A 22494-nucleotide genomic window follows, 5' to 3' on the forward strand; every position below is an offset into this window, starting at 1 on the left:
TAAAACCGTAGTTCTTCAGGGCTTGTTATGCGGAATAATAAATAAGAAGTATCAGCAATAACATAACGGACATAACACTCCAGCCTGAATGCCACTTTTGAGTCATAGTAATTGAGCCACCTACTGGCAACAGGGAGTAAACCTTGTGCGACAATAATCATCCAATTTGCATGTTGTGGTCTACTTTTGGTATACAGGAATGTAACGTACCATTAGTGTGTGTGTGTGTGTGTGTGTTGTTTAGCGGCACATAGTGGACGCAGGAAGTGACAATGTCCAATATTCATGAAAAGCCAGACAAGGGTCAACCGACCTCCAGAAAACACTGCTTGCAGCTTTAGTTAGGGAACCGAGCACCGAGAATTGGTGCGAAAGCCCTATTATTATTCAGAGGATTATTATTATTATTATTAGGGCCCGAGCAGCCAGTCCTGCGAGGACCTTAATAGAATTGCTAGGATTACCGGGGCAAGAGCACCCACTGGTCAGCCCAACAGTTTTCGCGCAAATTAAGAAAGAATGGGCGACATTTTTACCATTATTGTGTACTCTTAAGAGGTCCAGCAGTGTAAGTGACTTTAACTACTTATGGAAGAAATGGCACAGGATCATTCTTGTTTTCTGGATGGGACTTTTATATTGGATTACTCAAAAAGTACACGGTAAAAGTAGTTCACATTATTAAGCATAAGATTCCAAAAACTCCAGACCAGTCTATAAATATTGTAATACTCGTTTTTTGCCGACGAACTTGCGCCAAACTTGTTCCATAGCATCAATGCCAGTGAGTTAGAAACCCATAGCATAAATGGTTGGCTAACATTTCATTCAGTTTCATGTCTACCAAAGCATTTTTCAATTGATTCTTATTAATAATAATAATAATAATACATGACGTGGATGCAGTGAGCTGACTACACATTCTGAGGGAGTTAAATATATTGTTCATGTGCAAAGTTTCACGTCGCCATAATTGAAGAAAACACATGGAGAGCGACATACGAGATAATAACACGAGACCACAATACATGACAGTCATTCAACATATTAATAATGGTAAGATTTTATTATATTCAGATGCCGCGTGTAAAATTAACAAAATGCAAGTATGTATTGTTAATTTCAAATGTATTTCAGCAAATGACAAATTAATTGCTATTTTAATCTGCTTTCTTCTTTATCCGATTTACAAGTGGGTTTACACAGATTCAAAAGGGGGGGGGATTGGTCAATACCGCCTCCAACAAATCAGCCATTATAGCCAAGAGAGAGAGAGAGATCAGCAGACACCGTCAGATGCGGAAGCAAACAATTCCAAACTTGTACATCGCTACATACTTAGGATTGTATGCTGGTTGACAAGTTGCTTTACCGAGGGCCCGCTGCACTCCCTACACAACGGATGAATCCGAAAGGACACTGGGTCACATCAACAAGAAACAGGATTTCATTGATCAGCAGTTGTTACGACAGAGTCGGACATTGTAGTTGGCGGAATCATTTTTGAGTAAACTGAAAACCAGGCCTCTTGGTACAAGCACACTGAAGCATGTAAACATGCTGCAGGTCTGAATATGTCGGTCCCCACTGGTGGACCGACATATTCAGTCCAAAAAATATACCAATGCATGAAACATGGAGTATATAGAGAGATGCATGAGAGGGTGGGATCTTTTCTTACCTACAAATCACTAGATTTGTGAGGTTGTTTAGTCATTTCTTTGCAGCCCAGCTGGGCTGGCAGGAGACTTGAGGGTCATGCATCATTAACTGAACTGAATCTGATAAGATGAAAAGATGCTCTCTTCTAAAACACTCGGCAGTTTTTTTGGGAACAACGTTGTTTGCATCGTTCCTGAAGGGGGCCAACGTTTGGGGCGTGCTTCCATGTGTCTGGTCTTCAGTTTGGGTGGTCCTGTTTTTAGTTTTTTTTTCTCTCCCCAGAGGTGGAAACTAGCTTGTACGCCACGCAGCCGTAACACTACCAGATTCAGCAGCCTTCATACAACTCAGCTAATACATTCACTTCTCAATATGGAAAGATGTGAACAGGTGCCGGGTGCAACTACACTACAACATCTAGTAAGTTCACTATCGACGACAAAATGATACAAGACAAATTGGTCACGCAGGAATTCAAAGATGAATGGCGCCTTGGACTTGCCACGAGTGCACACTGAAGCTAAGTGCAGTGTTGCTGACACACGCGTCTCAAAATGTAACGTCTCCAACCTGCTGCAGAAAACCGTTCTGCTTGTGAAGGACAGCGAGGAGGAAATGATGCAGAAAAAAAAAAAATAATAATAAAATGAAGGAGCTCGTTCTTTCAGCTCTTCTCAACACTTATTTTTACTCCTGGCCTACGGATAGGATTTTGTATGTTCTTGTGAGTGTGTGCGGTCGTGTGTGCGTGTATATATATATAGTGAAACATCTATGGATGGACTTTCACGTCATTCCAATCTGCATTCGTTTTTAAAGGACCAGGCCCTCATAGGCGGGGCCCTCAGACTCAGGCGATTCTCTCTGCAGGCGAAGGTGCTCCAGTGTGTTGTGGAAGTGTTTGTTGATCTGCTCCGTTTCCTCACTCGCCTCCAGGTTGGGAAGGTCTTCCCTGATCTTTTGGATCAGCTGGTTTAACACCTGGACAGTCACCTGGACGGGCGGAGGATGAGGGACAGTGTGAGGGTTCACATAGCCATTTGAAGCCATCAAAATGGCAAAACAGCTAGAAGATTGACATTTGTGGCGTCCTACCGCATCGTTTTCCCTCTCGTAGAAGCAGACGTATCTGTTGAGGATTTCGATGAAAAGCTGGACCTGCAGCGACGGGTCCATGCACTGGTGGGCAATCTTCAGGGCCTTCTTTAGACACTCCATCACCCGCTTACCATCGCGGATCTAAAGACGCAACATCAGTAGTTAGGCAATGGCGGCTGACGAGACAACTGAAGTGCACCAAAACGTGCGTCAGTGCAATGATCTAGCCAACCTAATGGGACAAATATTATATATGTTATATATATTATTGCAAGGAACCTAAAACAGAAAAAAACTGTTTCCTTCTAAACCAATTATCTGCATTTTCCATTCTAATTATTTCGACTATGTCATTGTAACATCTCTGGTTCAAGCCCACTTGGTGGTATGTACTCACAGCAAAGCATGTTTAGTTCTCTTCTCTGACGCTTCTTTTCCAGGTATAAGTATGTTTGAAATAGTGCAAAAAACAAAACAAAAAATTCCAACACACCTCTTCACCATTTTTGTCGGTGCTGCGGCCTGACCAAAACAGATGGGCACAGATACTGACGGCTCGGCACTGGTCAGGCTTTTTCAGAAGCTTGGAGGCGGCCAGCGCGCACTGAGTCCTCAGCGGCTCGTGGTTCTCCTCGCTGAAACATCGCATTCGCTCGAAGGTGCCGATGATCAGCGTGATGGCTGCCAACTGGGCTTTGGAGTCGCTGATCTCATCCTCATACAGAGAGAAAGCCTGGGGGGTGGGGGGTGGGGGGGATAAAGGAATGCGAAAAGAAAAGAGCGAGAAGTTTGGCTGTTTATTATTATGAAAGAAATCACCACGGTCAACAGTGTTGGTTACTGCTGTTTACAGCATTGAGTTATAGTCATGGCGCCACCTACTGGCAACGGTACATAAAACACCTTCACAATGTTACATAGAGAATCCTACATTGAGTTTTTGAACAGAAAGTGTAACTGTCTGCACCAAAACACATGCTGGATAAGAGTCCCGGCCTGAGGACATCTATATGCCAATATACAGTCAGTCGTAGCGCCACCTACTGACGTCTCTCTCTCACCTGCGACATGAACTCGTAAGCTACAGTCTCGTGGTTCTCAAAGCCAATCTCGCCCGCAGCCAACGCCCCCTGCAGGAAGAGTCGAAGAGGCAGCTCCGCAAGCTCAGCCTTGATAAGCGCACTGATGGTCTGGTGGGCGAAGGAGAAGATCTTCTGGCACTTTTTTTCCCACTTGTCATCCTAACGGGAGACACATTTGGGATCATTTAGTAACAGGACAGACAAAACTGCAAACGCAGCATGTGAAAAAGAAAAAAGAAAAAGGAAATGTTTGCACACCAGTGAGGAGTTTTCCTTGTATCTGAAGGCCAGCTGGTAGGCAGCGAACACGAGAGGGGGGAGCGTGTAGCGGATCCTTTGGTTCCCACCCGCGCCAAAGTGTTTCCGGGCTGTGTTCAGAATCTGACCACAAATCAGAACGATAACTTGGATGAACAACAGAGACAACGGCAAAGACCAGAAAATCACGTCTGAATTGACCAAGGTGGGAAAACAATGTTAACACCACAGCGTGACTTTCAAAATAGTACATCCGTAGCAGTGTAGTATGTAGTGTATCTCGTGCATGAGATACACGTGCAAAATCACTGGTATGCTCCTTTAATGTTGAGGAAAGGACCCACAAGGTACTGTTGATCAGGATCTTCAGAGTGGAGCAGATGGATGAAACGACCCACGAGGCTCTGCTCCTCAGCAAAGTCCTCAGGGTCAGGATCATCAGCCGGCTGGTCTGGCTGGTCCTGTATCAGTGTGGAGACCAAGTTCAAGATGGCGTCCACCTATAGAGACCAGGGAGGGAGCGAGGAGTTTTAGACGCGACATCCAACCACATTCTCTCATAGGTTAACATGCAGGAAATGTGTGTAAATCTAAAAGGGGGGCGAGGTCAGAAAGTGACTGAACGCCCCATGTTGATGTCCTCGTGCCTGCCAGGGACCCGACCTGTTCCTGCGCCACGATGGTGGTGTTGTAGTCCAGCGTGTTGCTCAGCACGTAGCAACTCATGCTCTTGCGCGACTCGTAGTCGAAGTACTCGAAGAGCGGTGGGAAGTGCTTGAGCTGCAGCACTGTCAGGATGTTGTTGTAGGTGTCCACTGGGATCTTCAACAGCCGGGTGAGTTCCTTTGACACGGCGCTGCTGGTCGCTATGCTGTGGGGGGTGGGGGGGGGCAAAGAGTGTATTAGAATGCCATGTAATTTCTCTTTTCTATGCTGTCTGTGATCATATTTGCGATTGATATAGATTCTACATTTTTATTGACTCCTGAATTTCATCTTTTTCTCTTTTCTGGTGTGAAAACCTCTCTCTAACCGCTACCTTACAAACTGCAACCCTGCGGTCTGACATTTCTGAGGCTCAACAGCTTGGAGGGATTACATTGTAAAATGTCGAATGATGGCCTTCAGTAATTAAAGACTCGCTCCCTTGAAAACACTTTCACAGGTCTGTATCCCTTAAATGTCAATGTGCCAGGACTTTGGGGACTTACTGTTCCAAGTTGAGCTTGTTGAAGATCTCCACGGTGCCCTCCAGGACCTTATCTACATAGTCCACACGATCAGGGTAGCACTTCATTGCCAAATTGATGAGCGAGACCTGAAGAGAGACCACGTCCTCTGACGGCATGTCCTGGCGAGACTGAAGGAGGGATCACAGAATGAAAACATCAGCATGGTCGGTCCACCGCTTGCTTGGAACTTTAAGTCACCATAAACCTTAAAATTGGGCCACTGGCAATATTGATTAATGATGATTAATCGTGGATTTAAATTTGAATTAATTGAGAAATACTTGCGCTGTTGTCCTAAGAAGACAGAGCAAGGTGTTCTTTTTTTAAATCTATCTACATGTTTAACCTTGTGCTGCTTTAGCCCTTGAATGCCTGAGCTGAACGGCTGGCTTCAACGGGGTCCCCGGAGCTGTGTGAAGTCCCTTCCTGCTTGAAACGCCTCATAAATCATCCCCGTCCCCACGAAACCCTCCAAGACAGAACTGAAGCTCACTGGCGGCGCCACACAGCACCGTAACTCAGGTCGCTCATTTTTCTTCGTGTGTGGAGCCATTTCTCTACCGCCGCAGCTCCACTGGGGATGCTTTTAAAGCAGCACACCCACCTGGTTGGTACAGCCCCTCCCCCACCCGTTGACCGTTTCAGCCATAGGCTGTATATGAAAAAATGGACGACGCGGCTCCACTTCCTCCCCCACTGTACAAAAATGAAGCCAAACTCTCCCGGACACGGGCGCTGCCACCTTGCGCTGGCGACGTCTGCGCAGTGGTGATCAGGGGGGTGGAGCCGTGGTATCGAGGTCCCGCCCATACACCCGCCCGACCCAACAGCTGCCAATCATGACGTTTCACCCCCTTTTTATAGCAACAAATAACAAACAGCAGCGTGATAAGAACTACCGGAAGTGACAGAAACCATCTTTGGGAAAAATGTATTTGATGTGTAACCCATCCGCTCACATGAAGGGGGCGATTGAGACGTTTTGGCTTCACTTTTGGGGAGCTGTCGTGTCGTCCATGTTATTGGATTTATTGTAGTGGAAGACATGCTAGGCATAAAATTGCTATTGGCCTTTCACATGGCTGACCGAGATCTGATGTTGCATACATTTTTGTGCGAAAGATGCTCAGTATACATAGTAAAATAAACATATACATAGCAACAGGAGATATCAAATGTTGGTTAAATATGCAGTAACACCTTTTTTTTTTTCCCCAAGATAGTTGCTCCAAATACTGACGGTCTTTATGCAGAACTAAAGATTGAACCACTTAATTTATTGATATGATTTGACTGAAATATCAATTGTGAGATTCTGACTCCTGAAACTGATGTGACGCAATCAGCAGATGGTTCCCACGGGATTTTGTGAGACTGTGGTGAACAGACCTCGGACCCTCCAGAGGGCTCCGGGGGAGCATGCAAGCAAATGTACATTTTAAAAAGAGTTAAATGCATCAATCTGGTGCACTTTGAGAGCTAAATTAAGAGGGTAGACCTATGAAAAACTGGGTGGTCTTGTAATCAGAAATACATTGGTTGTATAGATATGATTGACGCCATAGTGTGGGTAATTTAATGGGAAACACTGGTTTTACTAGAGACGTCTCCTTGCTGAAACTACAAAATCTGGCAAATGTACAGTGGGGTTATAGAGTGATAGAGCTTCTTTTTAGACACAGACGATCTTTGAGTACAGACTGATTAGGTAAACCCAACGTGACCTACTTGAATGACAGTGGCCACTTGCTGAGAGAAGATGTCGAACAGTTTGATCTCAGCTGGAATGCCAGGGCCGTCTTCTCGGTGAGCGAACAGAGCGAGTCTGAAAAAGCGGAAACAGAAAATCTTTTTTTTGAGTGAGTGGTGAGCACTCTGCTGTGGATGTAAACGGGGTGGACAAAACGATGGGAAACACAAACACACAACAATAATAATCGTGACTCAGCGCGTTGCCATTTCAACATAGTCAATAGGAATTTGGTTCGGTGAGCGGTTTGATTTCACTCGGAGTTTCCACTTCCATTAGCTTTGTTCATTTACAGTGACTCAAACTGCACCTGTCGATGAGGGCAATGATGATGTTCTTGACATTGACGTGTTGATGGAGCTCAGCACAGGAGCGCAGGAAAGGGTTCAGGGTCTGGAGGTGGAACTCATCCGGGAAAACCTTACAAGAGAAGATGGGTGGGGGCCGTGTTTAGATACTTCATGTATGACAAACATGAATCTGTTGAAACAGCGACTGAAAATTCAAAACAATCAACCAGTACTCCATCTTTACAAATGACTTGCCATCCGTCTACAAATGTACGCTGATGATACCACACTGTATTACGCAGCACGTACTAGTGGAGAACTAGAAAGAGTTTTAGCTTTCAAGATATTTAACATTATTCAATCAAAGAACAAATCCATTATTTTGGGATCCAGTCATAAACTGTCATCTATGCCTACACTGAATTTGTACTATACAACAGGCGGATGAGGTTAAACTACTGGGCGCAATAATAAATAGTCAATTGTCACGGGTGAAACACCTTGACACGATTATAGAAAAGGAAAATGGGCCATGTTCTTTGCCACATTCTGGGGCGAAGTAGTTCTTCAATCTTTCATTTCAAGCCACCTGGACTGTATCTCAGTGGTGCGGTCCTCTGCATCAAAGAGTGCACAGAGGAGACTACGAATTGCCCAGAACGGAGCTGCTGGACTAGTCTTACATTGCCCAATAAGAACCAGCCATCGTCACATTCTTAAGTCATGACATTTATTCCACGAAAGCGGAGTTTTTAAAAACGGACCCAAATTGTTAAAATGCTGTCATTTTCGGTCAATTTGTCGGACTGAATCAATGCGTCCCAGGCGTCTACCTGAATGATGCACTCCATCAGATACTCCTGGGCCAAGGAATCTCTGCAGTTCACAACCTGCTCCAGCACTCCAGGTAGAACAATCTGTGGAGAGAAACGAAGAGGAAAATGTGTGCCAGGACACGTCAAGTATATTATTACGGTGTTACAACTATTATTAGTCATATTTCTATTATTATCATAGTTGTTATTGCTTTATTATTAGTCATGTTAGAGTGTCTGTCTCTCTCTCTCTCTCTCCAACCCAACCGGTCAAAGCAGATGACCGCCCGTCTAGAGTCTGGTTCTGTTCTCTGCCTCTTAAAAAGGAAGTTTGTCCTTGCCGGTGTCGCCAAAGTGCTTGCTCGTGGTGGGAACTGTTGCGTCTCTGTAAATAATATTATAACAGCGTACGGTCTAGACCTGCTCTATATGTGAAGTGTCATGAGATTTGGCGCTACGTAAATAAAAATGAACTGAATTGCAGCAGAAATTGTAGCAAAATTCCGAAAAGTTCTGGAAAACCACATCACGTTGAAATATTTTATGTTACCATTAAGGGGGGGCTGAAACCCTGTTGTTTTCGTGCTGGCTTATAATTATTGGTGTGCCTGGAGCGCGAAGCACGAGGGTTAGCGGCATCACAGAGCGAGGGCTGCTCAGAGCTTTCACTTCCTTTACACACCTGTCCACGCGACTCAGGCGCAGCGTAACCGATTTGATTATGATGGTGGACAGTCAAGGCAATCCCATGTCAAACACATCACTTGGGACACCTGATCAAATTCTGTTAAAGTCCTTTGGAAGGGAGCGGAGGAGTGGGGCAGAAAACATTTTGCGGCCGGTCGGCGCCTACAGATCTGCTATCAGTTCCCTCGGATTCGCTCCTACTGCGGCTGTAGCGACCACTTGCTGAACAGCTCTTTATTAAAAGTGTGTGGCTTATTTTTTTTACCTCTTTGTTGTGGTTACCATGAACACATTATTTGGAGATATTGGGTGTGTTGCAGACGAATACTGCCACTGCAAGGATCTAATCTCAAAATGAACACACACCTGTTTGTACTTGTCCACGTTGACACCCTCCAGCTGGCTGAGGCGAACTAGGTTGGTGCCCACCAGAATCCTAAGTTCTTGCCGTTCCTTCTCTCTCTTCTCTCGGTCCCGGCTGTGACCCTGATGCTGCATTCGCACCCACAGCTTGTTCATTTCCGCAAAGTTCAGAAGGACAAAGTCGATGGAGTCGTTGATGTCACCGGTCATCTCCTCGGATCCCCTGTAGAGTAAAAAGGCCACAAGCTCAGAAGGAGTCTTTAAAAAGGAATGTTTAAAAAAAACAAACAAACAAAAAAAACTCCATGTGTTCGTGTTTAGTACAGGGCTGGAATCAGGACGTGGTTACTTTAGCTTAGCCTAAAGAGTGGAAGCGGGGGCGAAGCCATCTTGGCTCTGTCTAAAGTGAGAAAACTTGAACTTGCATAAATTCCCACAGAACTAAATATTTTTAAATCCCTCCGACTGTGAAAACAAAAAAGCATGCGGCGTATGGCCGTCAAAAATATTGTACTACAGCTCCTTGATTGACCCTCGCCGGCCACTGTCACTACGGTTACTTTTATCTTGCAAGCTAGCCGGCTTCATTACTGGTAATCTGGTCGGGTACCACGGAGTTGAAATCCGTCAAAAATAGAGGCCACCGTGACAACACTTCTAATATGTACTCTACAAACACGTCAAAACTTGCTAATCAGAATCAGGTGAGATTGTTTACGGAATTGCATCTCTAAATTCGACATTTTGGTGTATATTCAAAACTGTCTGATATATTTGTAATTCAGACTGTGAGAAAAAAAAGAACAAAAAGAAATCCATGTCCAGAGATCCCCTGGTGGCCGAAGGTTTAAGGCATCTGGTTTGAAACCAGCCAGGGATTTTGGTACATTAAAATTCCATTCCAGTCGCTCCCAAGATGTGGCTTGGGAGGGAGGCGGAGCGGGTCGCCCCACTGATTACAGGGTCGACGGTTCAATCGCCACATGTCGAAAGCATCCTTGGCCAAGACACGGTACACTAAATTGCCCCCGATGGTCAGGCCAGCACCGTGCATGGTTTACCAGAGCACCATTTAGCGTGCTATGCGGACGTGCGGTGGGTGAGAGACGCAAAACGGGAAAAAAGGCTCGACTTGCTCACTCGGACTGCTCTCCATCATCCGGCAGGATGTTGCGGGTGCACTGCAGCAGGTAGTTTCTGAGGAAGAGGCCCCTGAGTGGGTGCTGGACGCCGCGGCACATCTCGACCAGGTCCTTCAGGATGTCCTTGCGAGACTGGGGGAAGGAGCGAACGTACACCACACCCACTGTGATTAGCAGATAGCTGGGGAGAGAGGGGCAAAGCAAACAGGCTTGAAACTGATAACAAGTTCATATTAGTAGAAACCCCAAACAAAAAAATCTGTATGGAACACTTATTTACCATGAACTTCAATGGAGTGTCTATTGTTGCCTTGTTTTATTGTCTCTTTGTATTTTATTTATTTATTACAGTTTTTATGGTCTCATTTTTCATTTTCTCTTTGTAACAACTTTCTTCTTATTATTATTATTATTGTTAAGCACTTTGTGACCTTGCCCTGTGAAAGGTTCACTTACATTAGTCCCCCCCCCCCCCCCCCCCCCCCCTCACAATGCACACTTGTGGCAACTATACCTGACCAGCCTATATAGAAAAAAACAGATGCCACTGATATTGCAGTTTTGTACTACTGACCCCATGTTATTTCTTTATTTTACTTATTTATTTATACATATACACATATATAAATATATATTTACATACACACACACACAGTACTTAATTAAAACGTTTGAATTGTATGTAATTTTTGTATGTTTTAAATGTACTTATTTATTTTTATGTTTTTTTTTAATGTTTATTGTATTTTTACATTTCATTCAATTTATTTTGTATTTTGTGTCTCATCTACAATTTTCGATTCTGTTTCATTACCAAACGGGACATCAGTACTGTAACAGGGGTGGGGCTCTGCTGGAACATAAAAATCATTTAAAAAAATGTATCGTGAGTAGATTGGCGAGAAAAAAACCCTTACGATAAGTGTTCCGAACACTTTCTGAAGCAACTCCACGTTTGATAAAAATAACAGTAATGAGTTGCGGCGATACTCACAGTCTGGGGATGATGTTGCCTGCGTACTGGACCAGCTCATAGAGATCTGCCACCTTCCGTCCCTTGGCGAACTCATCGGTCAGGTAAACTTCTAGGTAGTGGAGTTCGTCAGAGATGGCCATGTCTGAAAAGGACTAGGTTAGGGACCAGTAGCACAAAAACCTTCAGCCTCAGCTTCAGTCCCCTTCAGCCAAGTGTCTACACAGGATGTGTTCGGGCACAATGCTGCACAGGTCACCCAGGTTTATGAAGCGCTCCAGAGTCTCTCAACCAAACCTGACTGAAACTCAAAGATATTATGCTCATCCAATGCAGCTGTGAGCGGCTGAGCAACCACTTTCCCTGAGACTAAAAAGGTAGCCTGGAGATAGGCCATGTAAATTTTTTTTTTTTTTTTTAAATGAGCAGGGACACGACCAGATAAAATAATTGTTGCTTATGGTGAGCACACCAGGCCCAATAGAGCCGGTGACATTCTTAAAAACAGAGGTGCCTGGATGTCAAGGGGGCTAGAGGAGGTTTTTTTTTTTATATGGTTAACCGTGTTTGTAAGATCCTGGAATGTTACAGGAGAAAAACTGTGCAGGGTTGTTGGCTCAAGAGGAAGCGTGAAACAGTGGGGGAGTGTTGAGTGGAAGATGTTCACTCCGAAGTCATTAATACATTTGTTGCACTCGGTGGATTTTTGACAAGAGCTCGACGATCTCGCTTTGAGAGGGCCAACGTTGTCATTCCTCCACGAGAGGAACTGATAGAAAAGGAGCCGGCCTAGTTTTAATTAGGGGCCACACTGCACCAAGAGGTGAACTTCACTGTGCACAAAAGAGTGTGCACAACGTGGAAAAGATGGCCAAGGATGCGAGAGCTATTGACAAGGCAAATCAAATCAAATCCCGTTGTGGTCAGTGACGAAAAGGTCCTTGGAAAATAAAGAATCGATATTCAAACAAAACAGTAAAAACCAGGTCGGGAGCATACCCTCCGTTGTGTGCAGGGCCTGACACATGTTGAGGGAGATTAAAAACACAGTGTGATATGGATAAACATCATCGATATGAATATTAAAATCACTAATATCATGAGGAGTCTGGTTAGCTTATGGATAAAAAGGACAAAAAGACACTGAATTCAGTTGTTTCTACCAGGTTGCTCATGTTGTCTTTCCTGTTGTTAGTGGTTCACCGAGGGCGGTAGAGATTGCTTGAATTTCCAAACGTGCCTAACCTCCAGCTGTCAAGGATACAGAGCTCATAGTAGCTCTTTGGAGAAAGCATCGAGGTCCTCAGCTCGCCCAGCATGTTAGAGGCATGCTTCAGGGCGTCCATCAGCTTGTTCTTGTCCTGCAGACCGCACAACAGAGTCAAGCTATGAACATACAGAACGATCACAACCAAAACAAGAAATTAGGACAAAACCACTTTATGATACTATTTCAAAATTTGAAAAAAAAAAAATGTTGCCATGTATGACAACGACTGAGCAACCCACCCATCAACACAGGAGGCATCGTGGGAAGATGCTGTTCCACCGTGACCCTTCAGAACAGCTTCAGTGCTCTTTGGCAAACATTCTCCAAAGCTGTGGAACTCAGCATTCCTCCAATCGATCCCCCCCCCCCCCTCATACATTCTTCACCGTTTTTCAAACTGAGCAAACCATGAGTGTGAGTGAGCCCTTGTGCTCCATACAAAAGCATCTGCAGCGTATGTACTGTGCATTATGTGCACATCTGTTAATTTCAAATGATTAAATGCCATCCGTGTGGCTGGCTTTTATAAGTAAATATAAACACGGTTGGTGATTATCACGAAACACTACATTTACTGCGTTCTTGTGTCAATTTCTCTGAATTTGTGATTGCAGCGAGCCATGCAAGCCATTGTCCATGTTCTGTGTTTGTCGGTAGGTGGCACAATTTCACCAACGTTACGACAGAGCACACTGCTACAGGATTGTACTCTCAGCAGTGTCTGGCTAGGACATTAGGCAGTCTGACGACCCTGACACTGTGGTGTTGCAGCTTTAGAAAGACATCAACGACTTCATTTGCAATGTTGCACATTCAGGTGAGCCCCAAAATTCAGCCAATGCATTGCAGCATTCCAAAACTCTGTTGTTGTTTTTTTTCTTTCGACATTTCAGTCCCCAGAAGTAGCTGCAGAGTGAGCGCTCCTCACTTTCACGCCGCTCTCTGGGGTAAAGCCATTCCACTACGTCATGCTGTTGCACATTTCTGATCCATCGTTTGCGTAGTTAGCACGCCAAATTGGACTTGTTTACTGTATTATTGGGTCGGGTACAGCCCTTGTTCACACTCAGAAGTCTGTAACTCTGTGGGCATGTTGCATTCAGCATGTAATTTACATACCACCCCCCCCCCCCCCCCCCCCACACTGTCCTAGTTGTAAACTGCTATGTGGTCTTGAAAATGTGCAGTCAGCTCATCACAAGGGGTGATGGGCCCGAGAACCAATGGTTTAAACAATGATCAAAATCATATTTTTGATATTTACAACAAGCTGAAATCACCCTACCAGGCATCGCTTCATCTGGAACGACTGCACCTTGACAGCCTGCACAGCTTCATCTAGAAGCTTCTCCTGTTCATCCTGGGGCGACTGCTGCGTGGTTGGCTGTAATACCAGGAGAATGGAAACCCAAGTTATTTTAAGTTCATTTGTTCTGCAGACATTCTTTACATAATGCTGCAGAATAACCAAAAAAAAAAGAAAAAAAAAAGTCATCAAACGGCATCACACTGGAACTTTTGAATTGGACATTTCTGCATTCATCTATAGCTTAAGTTACTTAGCAGTTGTTCTTTTTAGGGAGAAATAAAATAAGCTTCAGATTATGCTTGATACAAACTTAGTGGGTAAAAATACAATGAATTTGCCAGAGTTTATATTTAATGTATTTATTTAGTGTTTGACGATGTCCACAGTGAAACATCGCGATGGACGATGACATGGTTGTTGGGGGGGTCATCTTATGGGCTACTCCTATAAAAAAGGTACAATCATTATTTTATATGTATGCATGTTACGTATTAATTATTTATATGTTTGAGTGAAGTGTGTTTTACGGTGATCTGTGAGGTAAAATTTGTGTTTTTGTCAATGGAGTCTGGTGGTTGTTTCTGGTTAAAGGGAGGCGTGGCCAAAGCGACCATTTGTTTTGGTCTGAGCTGCAGGTGCTCTAGTGCTACATCAAGCGGTTCTCAACATCGCATGTAGTAACATTAAGGCATAAGTCCCTTTTTGTTTATCAAGAGACAGCAGCCTTGCTCATGAGGAAGTCTTACTCTGAAATCTCGCGAGAGGCGAGTTGTTGCAGGAAGACAACAGTGTTTCTGGTTAAACAAAATATATCTTGCTCCTTAACAAAAAGGTCTCTCTCTGCAGGGACCCTTTCCATAATGCTGCCAGACAGTAGAGTAACGACCTGAGCCCCTCGCTGGCAAAATAAGAGCACTTTTAGTCGACGTTTCAAATACCGGAATTTGCCTTTAAAGCGCGATCAAATCAAATGTAGCTAACGCAGGAGGCGCAGGGCACGTCCCCACGAAATATCGAAGTGTTTTGGCCTTTTGGCAGTGTGAGCATAGCATACGTTGCTAACCATCTTCACACAATTCCTACCTGTTTACACTGGAACGAGTTATCTCCAGTGAAATATGACACAGCAAAGCGGAAGCGCACGCTAATAACAGCTAGCGTTACTTGTCATACTGTCACCTGTTTGGTCCGGGAAATCTCTGAGGTTATGCCCGACACATGCCACAGAGTGTCAGGGCATAATGCATGCCTCATAAATAACGCGAATAAAAAATAAAAAAAACGTTCAAGTGAAATACCTAGCTACTCGCTTGCAATCACTTGGTAGCTTGTTAGCCCAGCTAGCCGCTGTCTGACGCTGCCTCAGCAGCGTTAGGCCATGGTAGCACTCACTACACGTCTGATTTCAGATCAGATTAAGGTAGACACTTGAGATTAGCTGATCCACTGGCCGATATTGAACACGGCACGGTATGAAACGTGCAAGCGCACAGAATAATATTCTATCTGGAAAACTGCTTACCATGATTATTAGATGTGTATCAGATCAGTCGGAGAGGCTGGCCTGTCATGTGACTCGCATTAACTCTGCCTAAACGCTCTGCACTCAGCCACCGCATCATAGACAGGCGGGGCCAGCGTTACTGCCACTTCCATGATGTGTATGGAAGGCCAAACGGGTCAAAAGTACGTGGGTGTTTTTTTCACACGTTATCAACACGTTATCAACACGTTAACAGCGTGATCGCGAACATCAATTTCACAGTTCTGAGACATTTGGCCACTTGTCCCATTTGAACGTTTGATTTGCCATTGGCTGCTGAGCACTCGGGTTAAACCATCTCTGTAAGCGTAGGGGTTGCCTCTCACTATTTAACGTGTTAAGAATCCTCTTTTCTTTTTTTTTTTTGGTGTAGCCAATAAAAATGCAATATTTGGATTGCAGTTTTATGATTTAAATTATTTTCATCAAGATGAAATTGCCTCCTTTTCCTCTTTTTTCACTATTGCACCATCAAACTTTATCCTACCATTAGTTTCCTAAAGCCTAAATTGACAATTGTGTGGTGGGAAAACTTACAGCAATGGTACTCGCTCAATGCCGGTTTGGGAAACAGACCATTGTAATGAATATCAGTTTTTGGAAAAAAAACATGAACTTTGTTTTCATGAATACTTTTCAATCTTAATGGTTCGGGGGGGTTATTGGTCTTGTGGACAGGCTCCACAATGATCACACCAACAAGTAACCTGGATTGTTACTGTGTAGCCTATTATCCACTTCATAACAGGCAGAATTCATTTCATGACTGCTTTTGTGACAGTTTATATGCCGGTTTACCAGTGTGAGGGACTTGAAACGGCTTACTGACAGTTTGAAAGACTAAGACTGAAGGCGAGACTGATGTGATTCCACTGCAAACTGCTCAAGACTCCATGACTGGAAACAAATCACAGACACTTGAATAATAACAACAATAATAATAATAATATATCTGGTATGAGGCTTAGTTGAGGTGCTCGATAATTAAAGACTTGACAAAGGCTATGCAGATTGTGCAGGACAGACACTTTCAAAACAAGTCTCTGTTCTCCTTTTATTATTTTTTCTGGACTTGTTTAGTAAGGTAAGGAAGGTAAGGTAAGAAGCCTGGTTTTTGTGGTGAAAACTATCATTTGATCAAAACAAAATTAAGCATGATTTAAAAAAAATCTAATACATAAAGAGCACTGGCCCCTCTGACCCAGTCTTGTAGTGCAGTCTTGTTTATAGAGCTGCTGTATTTGGGCGTGTATGCATCATCACAGTCATCTTCATCTATCCCAGCTAAAGTGTACTCAAGACCATACCAGTCTGAGTCTGAGTGAATAGACGATGGTGTCTAGCTGGACCACTGTGACCAGCTATGACCAATTTAACCAGCAATCCTGCCCAGTTTAAGTGTCCAACACCCCCCTAAACCAACAAACCAGCCCGGCTTCAGATTGACCAGGCAATAGTGAGTAGAGAGATGTTGCAAGATCTCGTGAGAGTGTGTTGATGAGACAGGGAAAAAAAGTGCAATTCTGATGTCAGAATGTTGGGAAGATATGTGGCTTGTGAAAATGCGTCCAATATTTACTTTGCTCACTACGGGGCGAAAACAATCGGTCACAATCTGTGCTCACGTTCATTTCTCCCATTGGAGTGAACAGACTCAGGGCCTGCCGGTGGACTCCTAAAAAGGGGCGGGGCTGTGGCGAAAGCCACGTGACACCGATACAGGAAACGACTCGAAGTTGCGCCGTGTCCTTTCTAAACCGTCTCTGCCGTATTGTCGTGTAAGCTGTCATCTAGCTACACTTGTGTGTGTGAGAGTGTGTGTGTTCCCTGCATGCACATGTTAGTGCACACTGGAGCAAACTGTCGTCCATGTATTGCAGAGAAGAGTAGAGATAACCGGCGTGTCACTGGAGGAAACGCACTAACGTTATGTCGGCAAATAAAACAAAGAAAGTCAAAATGGCTACTAAATCTTGTCCTGAATGCGACCAACAGGTGAGAAAACACATTTTTAAACATTTGAACGTTGTTACTGATTGCACAGCACATGCACTTGTATGCTTAATTGTACTGATAACAGTCATTGCGGCATACACAGGGCAGTTGCTACGGAAATGGGGCTCAGCGGCAGCCCCCCCCCTCCTGCACACGTTTTGTAAACGACAGTATCACCAAATCCCACTCAAAAGGTCGGACAAGTTGTTGGTTTTCTGCTGAGCAAAGAAAGCCTTAATGTTCCCTGAAATATGACCTAATAACACACGTTCACACACATTTCGAAAACCTTTTTTTTTGTTTGTGTTTTTTTGGACCATCTTGCGTTCCAACACACGCAGGGTTCGACATAACTCGACGGCCCGGGGCCAGCAAAAGTTTATGCGGGCCAGTGACTGTGCTGTCTGTCCGTCATACATGCATGTACATTGTCATTCTTATCGGTACTCGAAACAAAATGTCCGCGTAAGAAACGGTACGTTATGCTTCGAAAAGAAAGGGGGGGGGGGGGGGTCTAATTTCGTAGAAGCAACAACACTCCGAGGTGGAAAAGCAGCGACTGTGACATATCCAAGTCCCGGGGGTGTTCATCTGTTTTTAAAGCGCAGCGCAGACGTGTCTGCTTCAGCTGCAACACTACTGCTAGCTAACGTCAACTTTTAGCTGTGTCTGGAAGGGCAGGGCCGTTTCTAGCTTTTGTGGGGGCCCTATGCAAAATGTTGTGTGTGGGGGGGGGGGTATTTTTTTGTTTACTATTTTGCTCACAAGACATAGCTCCCCCTATCCACTTAATAATAATAATAGCGTTTATAGATTTTTTTATATGCAGCTTGTGTGTATAATCTTAACACATGAAAAAATTGTTAAAAAATGGTAACTTGGGGGACCCCCCCCCCCCCGCATGTCTAAGAGAGGGCTCTGTTTTGAAGGGTGTGTTTGATTTATTGTTCCCATCCTTGCCAATCTGTGGACTGCCTCACTATTCAAGATGTCTTTGCATCAGGCAAGGACAATAATAATAATAATAATAATAATAAATATAGCCACAAGCGCCAATGACTGCCCCCCCCCCCCCCCCAGACACTATTTGGCAAGGGCACAGTTGCTGCATCCAGGGCTCAGCGCCGCTCAAGACGATTGTGATTGGTTTAAATACATACAAACAAGCCAGAGCGCCCCCCCCCATGCGAAACTAGACCTTCATGAACCAAAATGGCAAAGCCGTAACAGTAATCAAATCTTGTGTATGTTTCCTGTTTTTTTGATTTTCTCTAGATTCCCGTTGCGTGCAAGACCTGCCCATGTGGTTTTGTGTTTATTAGCAGAAAACTCCTAAATGGCAAATTAAATGAGCGCTCTACTCCAGCCATAGCAGGTAAAGTTCAGCTTGCATAAAAATAATGAATTATGCCTGAAAATGTAGTTCGATCTTGTACTTAATGTTTGATTTTTCTAAATGTGTAATATTAATTATATGACATCTTGCGGCACTGTTGCTGTATCCATCTCATCCACACCTTTTTTTTTGTGGCTGTGGCAAAGAAAGATGACTTCATTCTTTATTTTCTTTGTGTTTTTTTTTTTTTTTTTTTTTTTTTATTATCCATGTTTTCTGCTCCAGACAAGCTGGACAAGCGGAGGAGGACAGAGCGCATTCGCAGAGAGAGGATCAACTCTTCTTTAACCAATGACATGGAGAACAGGAGAAGATCCCGGGCCAACAGCCAGTCGGATCCCATCCGGAGGGGCCGGGGCAGACCAAAAACAGTGGGGCCGAAGAAACAGGATGAGGAGAAAGGTAAAGGAAGTGTTACCCCAGCACTCTCTGAATCCGTTCTGAACATTGTGCTTTTGTAAAAGCCTTTCCCGATTCATGTTTGAGATGCATGAGAGTTTTTGTATAGTGACAGGAAGTAGAATTAAGCTACATCTTGGTATACATGGGTTGCATCATACAAGTTAGTCACAATGTAGAGTTGAGAGCCAACTCAATGTGTTACTTGCCCAAGCATGTTTAAAGTTGTTTCTTATTAAGTATTACCACTGTCTATTACCACTTTTAATTTTCTATTTGGACCTTTTAATTTGAAATATGACCAAGTGCCTTAATTGTTGATAAGCAGGTCAAATCATGGGCCAAGCTACAATAACTAACACCAGTTAGACCGCAGTTCATGCATGAACCGCAGTTAAATACCCTCTTGCCAACATGGGTTTTCTGTGACTGCTTGTGTTTCATTGTGTTCACAGAGAAACAGGAGAAGGAGGTGGATATTTATGCCAGTCTGTCTGACGAGAAGGCCTTTGTGTTTTCCGTGGCCCTGGCTGAGATCAACCGCAAGATCCTGGGTCAAAGACTCATCTTGTAGGTTAAAGCCTGAATGACTGAGAAACCCAGCACGGAGAACCAATCATAGCAAAAACAACAAAATGGCGAGAGGATGACCAAAGAGGGCGCAGCTGGCTGGCGCTGAACTTTGGACCTGGACGCGTTGTCACTCGGATAAAGGGACGAGATTCAGGAAAGTGCTGGAAAGCTAATTATACACCCGCCCCCGACATGCAAACATATGTCTCTGGACTAAAAGCACGAGTATGGTTTATGTGTTGTAATGACATACTGTACATTGTTGATAGGACCGGGGGAGGGGGGGCATTGATGCCACCTGTCCTGTAGATACAAACATCTGAGCGTATGAATCCACACCCATTCACACCATACTGTGTTCTGAAGGCCTCGACGCGCATTCCAAGGGGAAGCTTCTGGTGTTGTTGAGCCCGGGAGGAGGGGCCAACCTTGAAACAACAACTGACAAATCCTACTCATTCTGCCTTGAATTGATCTCTATCCGTCTATAGTAATGTTGAGCATGTAGAGCATCCTTGTTCAAGCGCTCACTTGTCCCTCGTGTGTCCCTGAGCGAGACAAGCGTCGCCAGCTCCAACACTTGGGGAAGATAATGCATTTCCTTACAGGGATTAAGAACATATGGTTATTAATTGCTGCCACGCACAGTGCACACCATGTAGATGGGTTTGTAGACCGTCATGTTGGCTTATTTAAGATGAATTTCACCTTGCTCGGAATGTGGACGAAACTAAGTAACACAAAAACTGCCGTAAAGTCTGTGTCCAGCTTTCCCAGAATGATACAGGAAGTCCGACAAATATTTATGAGAATGTGAGGCACTGCCGTTTTGTTTTATTATTATTATTATTATTTTTGAAATTGTATGTTATCAATCGGTCCAGTTCAGTCCGCAATTATTGTTGGTTAATTGATGTTCTGTTTGATGGGCCATAGCAGAATCTCGTATCATTTGTATATTGCGATTAATATCACAATATATACTGTATATTATAATTATAACAGCATTTATTCATGCTTCTTGTTTTACATAGAAGTTTCATGTAAATATGGCAGACTGTTCGGGGCTCAAACATCCTTATTTACAGATTTTATTTTTTAAAATAGTCCACTTGGCACCAGGGGGTTTCTATTACTCACGATAATAAAATCAATTTAAATGAGGTGCTGTTGTTGAGCATAAGAGTTTCCATTAACATAAACATTTATGGAGGGGGGGGGGGCTGCCGTGCTTTGTGTGGTTATTACAACTGCTGATCTGCTGTATTATGCGTAAGACTAGCCCATCACTAACAAGCCTACTGATGAAGTTTATGTGAAGGGATTTGACAGGTTTGTAGTTCACACATTGTGGCCAAAGGGTATATATCCTAGCAGAGGTAACCAACAATTCCTGTAAATCAGGCCTTTAGTTTCAGTAAATTTGATTGCACGAAGCAGCTTTAAAGGTCACATATCATGCTCATTTCCAGCTCTATATTTTTGTTCTTGGACTCCACTAGAGCAGCTTTGCATGATTCACAGTTGCCACAAGTCCTTATTTATCTTGCACTGGCCCTTTATGCAGCCCCTCAGCTCACCCTCTGTCTGAAACAAGCCGTTTGAGCTCCTGTCTCTTTAAGTTCCACCTCCATAACAGCCCACACTTGCTTCATGCTGTGCTCGATGACACATGACGGCTACCGTAACCTAGCTTGGCAAATAGCGACATGGTGCACTGAATTTGATTAATTTAATCACACCACAAATGACACAAGAATTAGGTTGGACAAAATGGTTGACGCTGCCGGGATGGAGTGTTTCTGGGGGCCAGGCCTCACTGATCACTGTACAGAAACGCACAACTTTTATAACTTTATTCACTGACTTTGGTGAAACTAGATCTTATTTTATGGACAAATTATGTTCTGGTTTTCCCTCCGATGTCCTCCGGCTGCTCTGCCGCAAGTCTTGGTGAGTTTCCTGATGGACATAACTTTAAAGTAAGTGCCAACCAATTTCCCGCGAGGGTTACGTTGCAGCCATTACAGCTGGTTTGCGGCTGCCGGTTGAGGTGGTCTACTGGACCAATTCCAAGAGTTTTGGTAATTATCAATCATTTAGACACCATCATTTGTAAATATAGATCCCAGGTTTAAAAATACCAATAGATTCATGATTGGTCCTATTCCAGAATCACAGAAGATTGACCTAAGAGCCCCCTCAGCCAAAGAGGTAGGCTATAAGTTTATTTAACACTGTGTGCCAGTGGCGGCTGGTGATTCAAAAAATTGGGGAGGACAGGAGGAAAACCAACCCAGTGTGTTGAACTGGCGGCAAAGCGATAGATACATAATTTCATACGGTAGCATATTAGAAAAGAAATAACGTGCATTGTACGTTTTGAAAATGTGTGTAGTTTTACCTCCATCTAGTAAAGTGATGCCAAAATCCTTAAAATAATTTAAATATCACTATGGAACTAGAAAATATTTAATCCCGTATACCCTTGTAAAGCTGGCCCATACCGGTGTTATACCAAATACTGTGACGCATCAGATTCTCTGTCTATATCACACACTTTCTGCCTGAAAGCCTAACCAAGTAGTTTAAAGGCTTTCTGCCAGAAATCCCTGAAGACAGATCTTAGCCAATCAGAATCAGAAGCGACAGATGCA

General features: G+C 43.9%; 2 protein-coding genes across 3 annotated transcripts; one reads left to right on the forward strand and one right to left on the reverse strand.

Moving 5' to 3' along the window:
* Nucleotides 1–1045: 1045 nt before the first annotated feature.
* Nucleotides 1046–15536, reverse strand: vps35 (VPS35 retromer complex component). Its single transcript, XM_070903798.1, has 17 exons — nt 15454–15536; nt 13908–14006; nt 12617–12713; nt 11374–11497; nt 10378–10560; nt 9241–9460; nt 8206–8289; nt 7393–7502; nt 7061–7157; nt 5312–5460; nt 4764–4971; nt 4445–4600; nt 4101–4223; nt 3822–4001; nt 3254–3493; nt 2758–2901; nt 1046–2655 (listed from the first exon to the last, which is right to left on the reverse strand). Exons 1-17 carry the CDS (start codon nt 15454–15456, stop codon nt 2476–2478), a joined length of 2397 nt encoding a protein of 798 aa, XP_070759899.1. The 5' UTR covers nt 15457–15536; the 3' UTR covers nt 1046–2475.
* A 1761-nt stretch (nt 15537–17297) lies between these two features.
* Nucleotides 17298–20994, forward strand: c1h16orf87 (chromosome 1 C16orf87 homolog). 2 transcript variants are annotated; one of them, XM_070908269.1, is made up of 4 exons: nt 17298–17469; nt 18745–18844; nt 19091–19267; nt 19720–20994. In XM_070908269.1, the coding sequence occupies exons 1-4, from the start codon at nt 17404–17406 to the stop codon at nt 19836–19838; spliced, it is 462 nt and encodes a 153-aa protein (XP_070764370.1). In that variant the 5' UTR covers nt 17298–17403; the 3' UTR covers nt 19839–20994. The 2 variants fall into 2 exon arrangements, with proteins under 2 accessions (XP_070764370.1, XP_070764377.1); XM_070908276.1 differs by lacking the exon at nt 19091–19267.
* Nucleotides 20995–22494: the final 1500 nt, after the last annotated feature.

The sequence above is a fragment of the Enoplosus armatus genome, chromosome 1 (assembly GCF_043641665.1).
Source record: "Enoplosus armatus isolate fEnoArm2 chromosome 1, fEnoArm2.hap1, whole genome shotgun sequence".
NCBI classification, from domain to species: Eukaryota; Metazoa; Chordata; class Actinopteri; order Centrarchiformes; family Enoplosidae; genus Enoplosus; species Enoplosus armatus.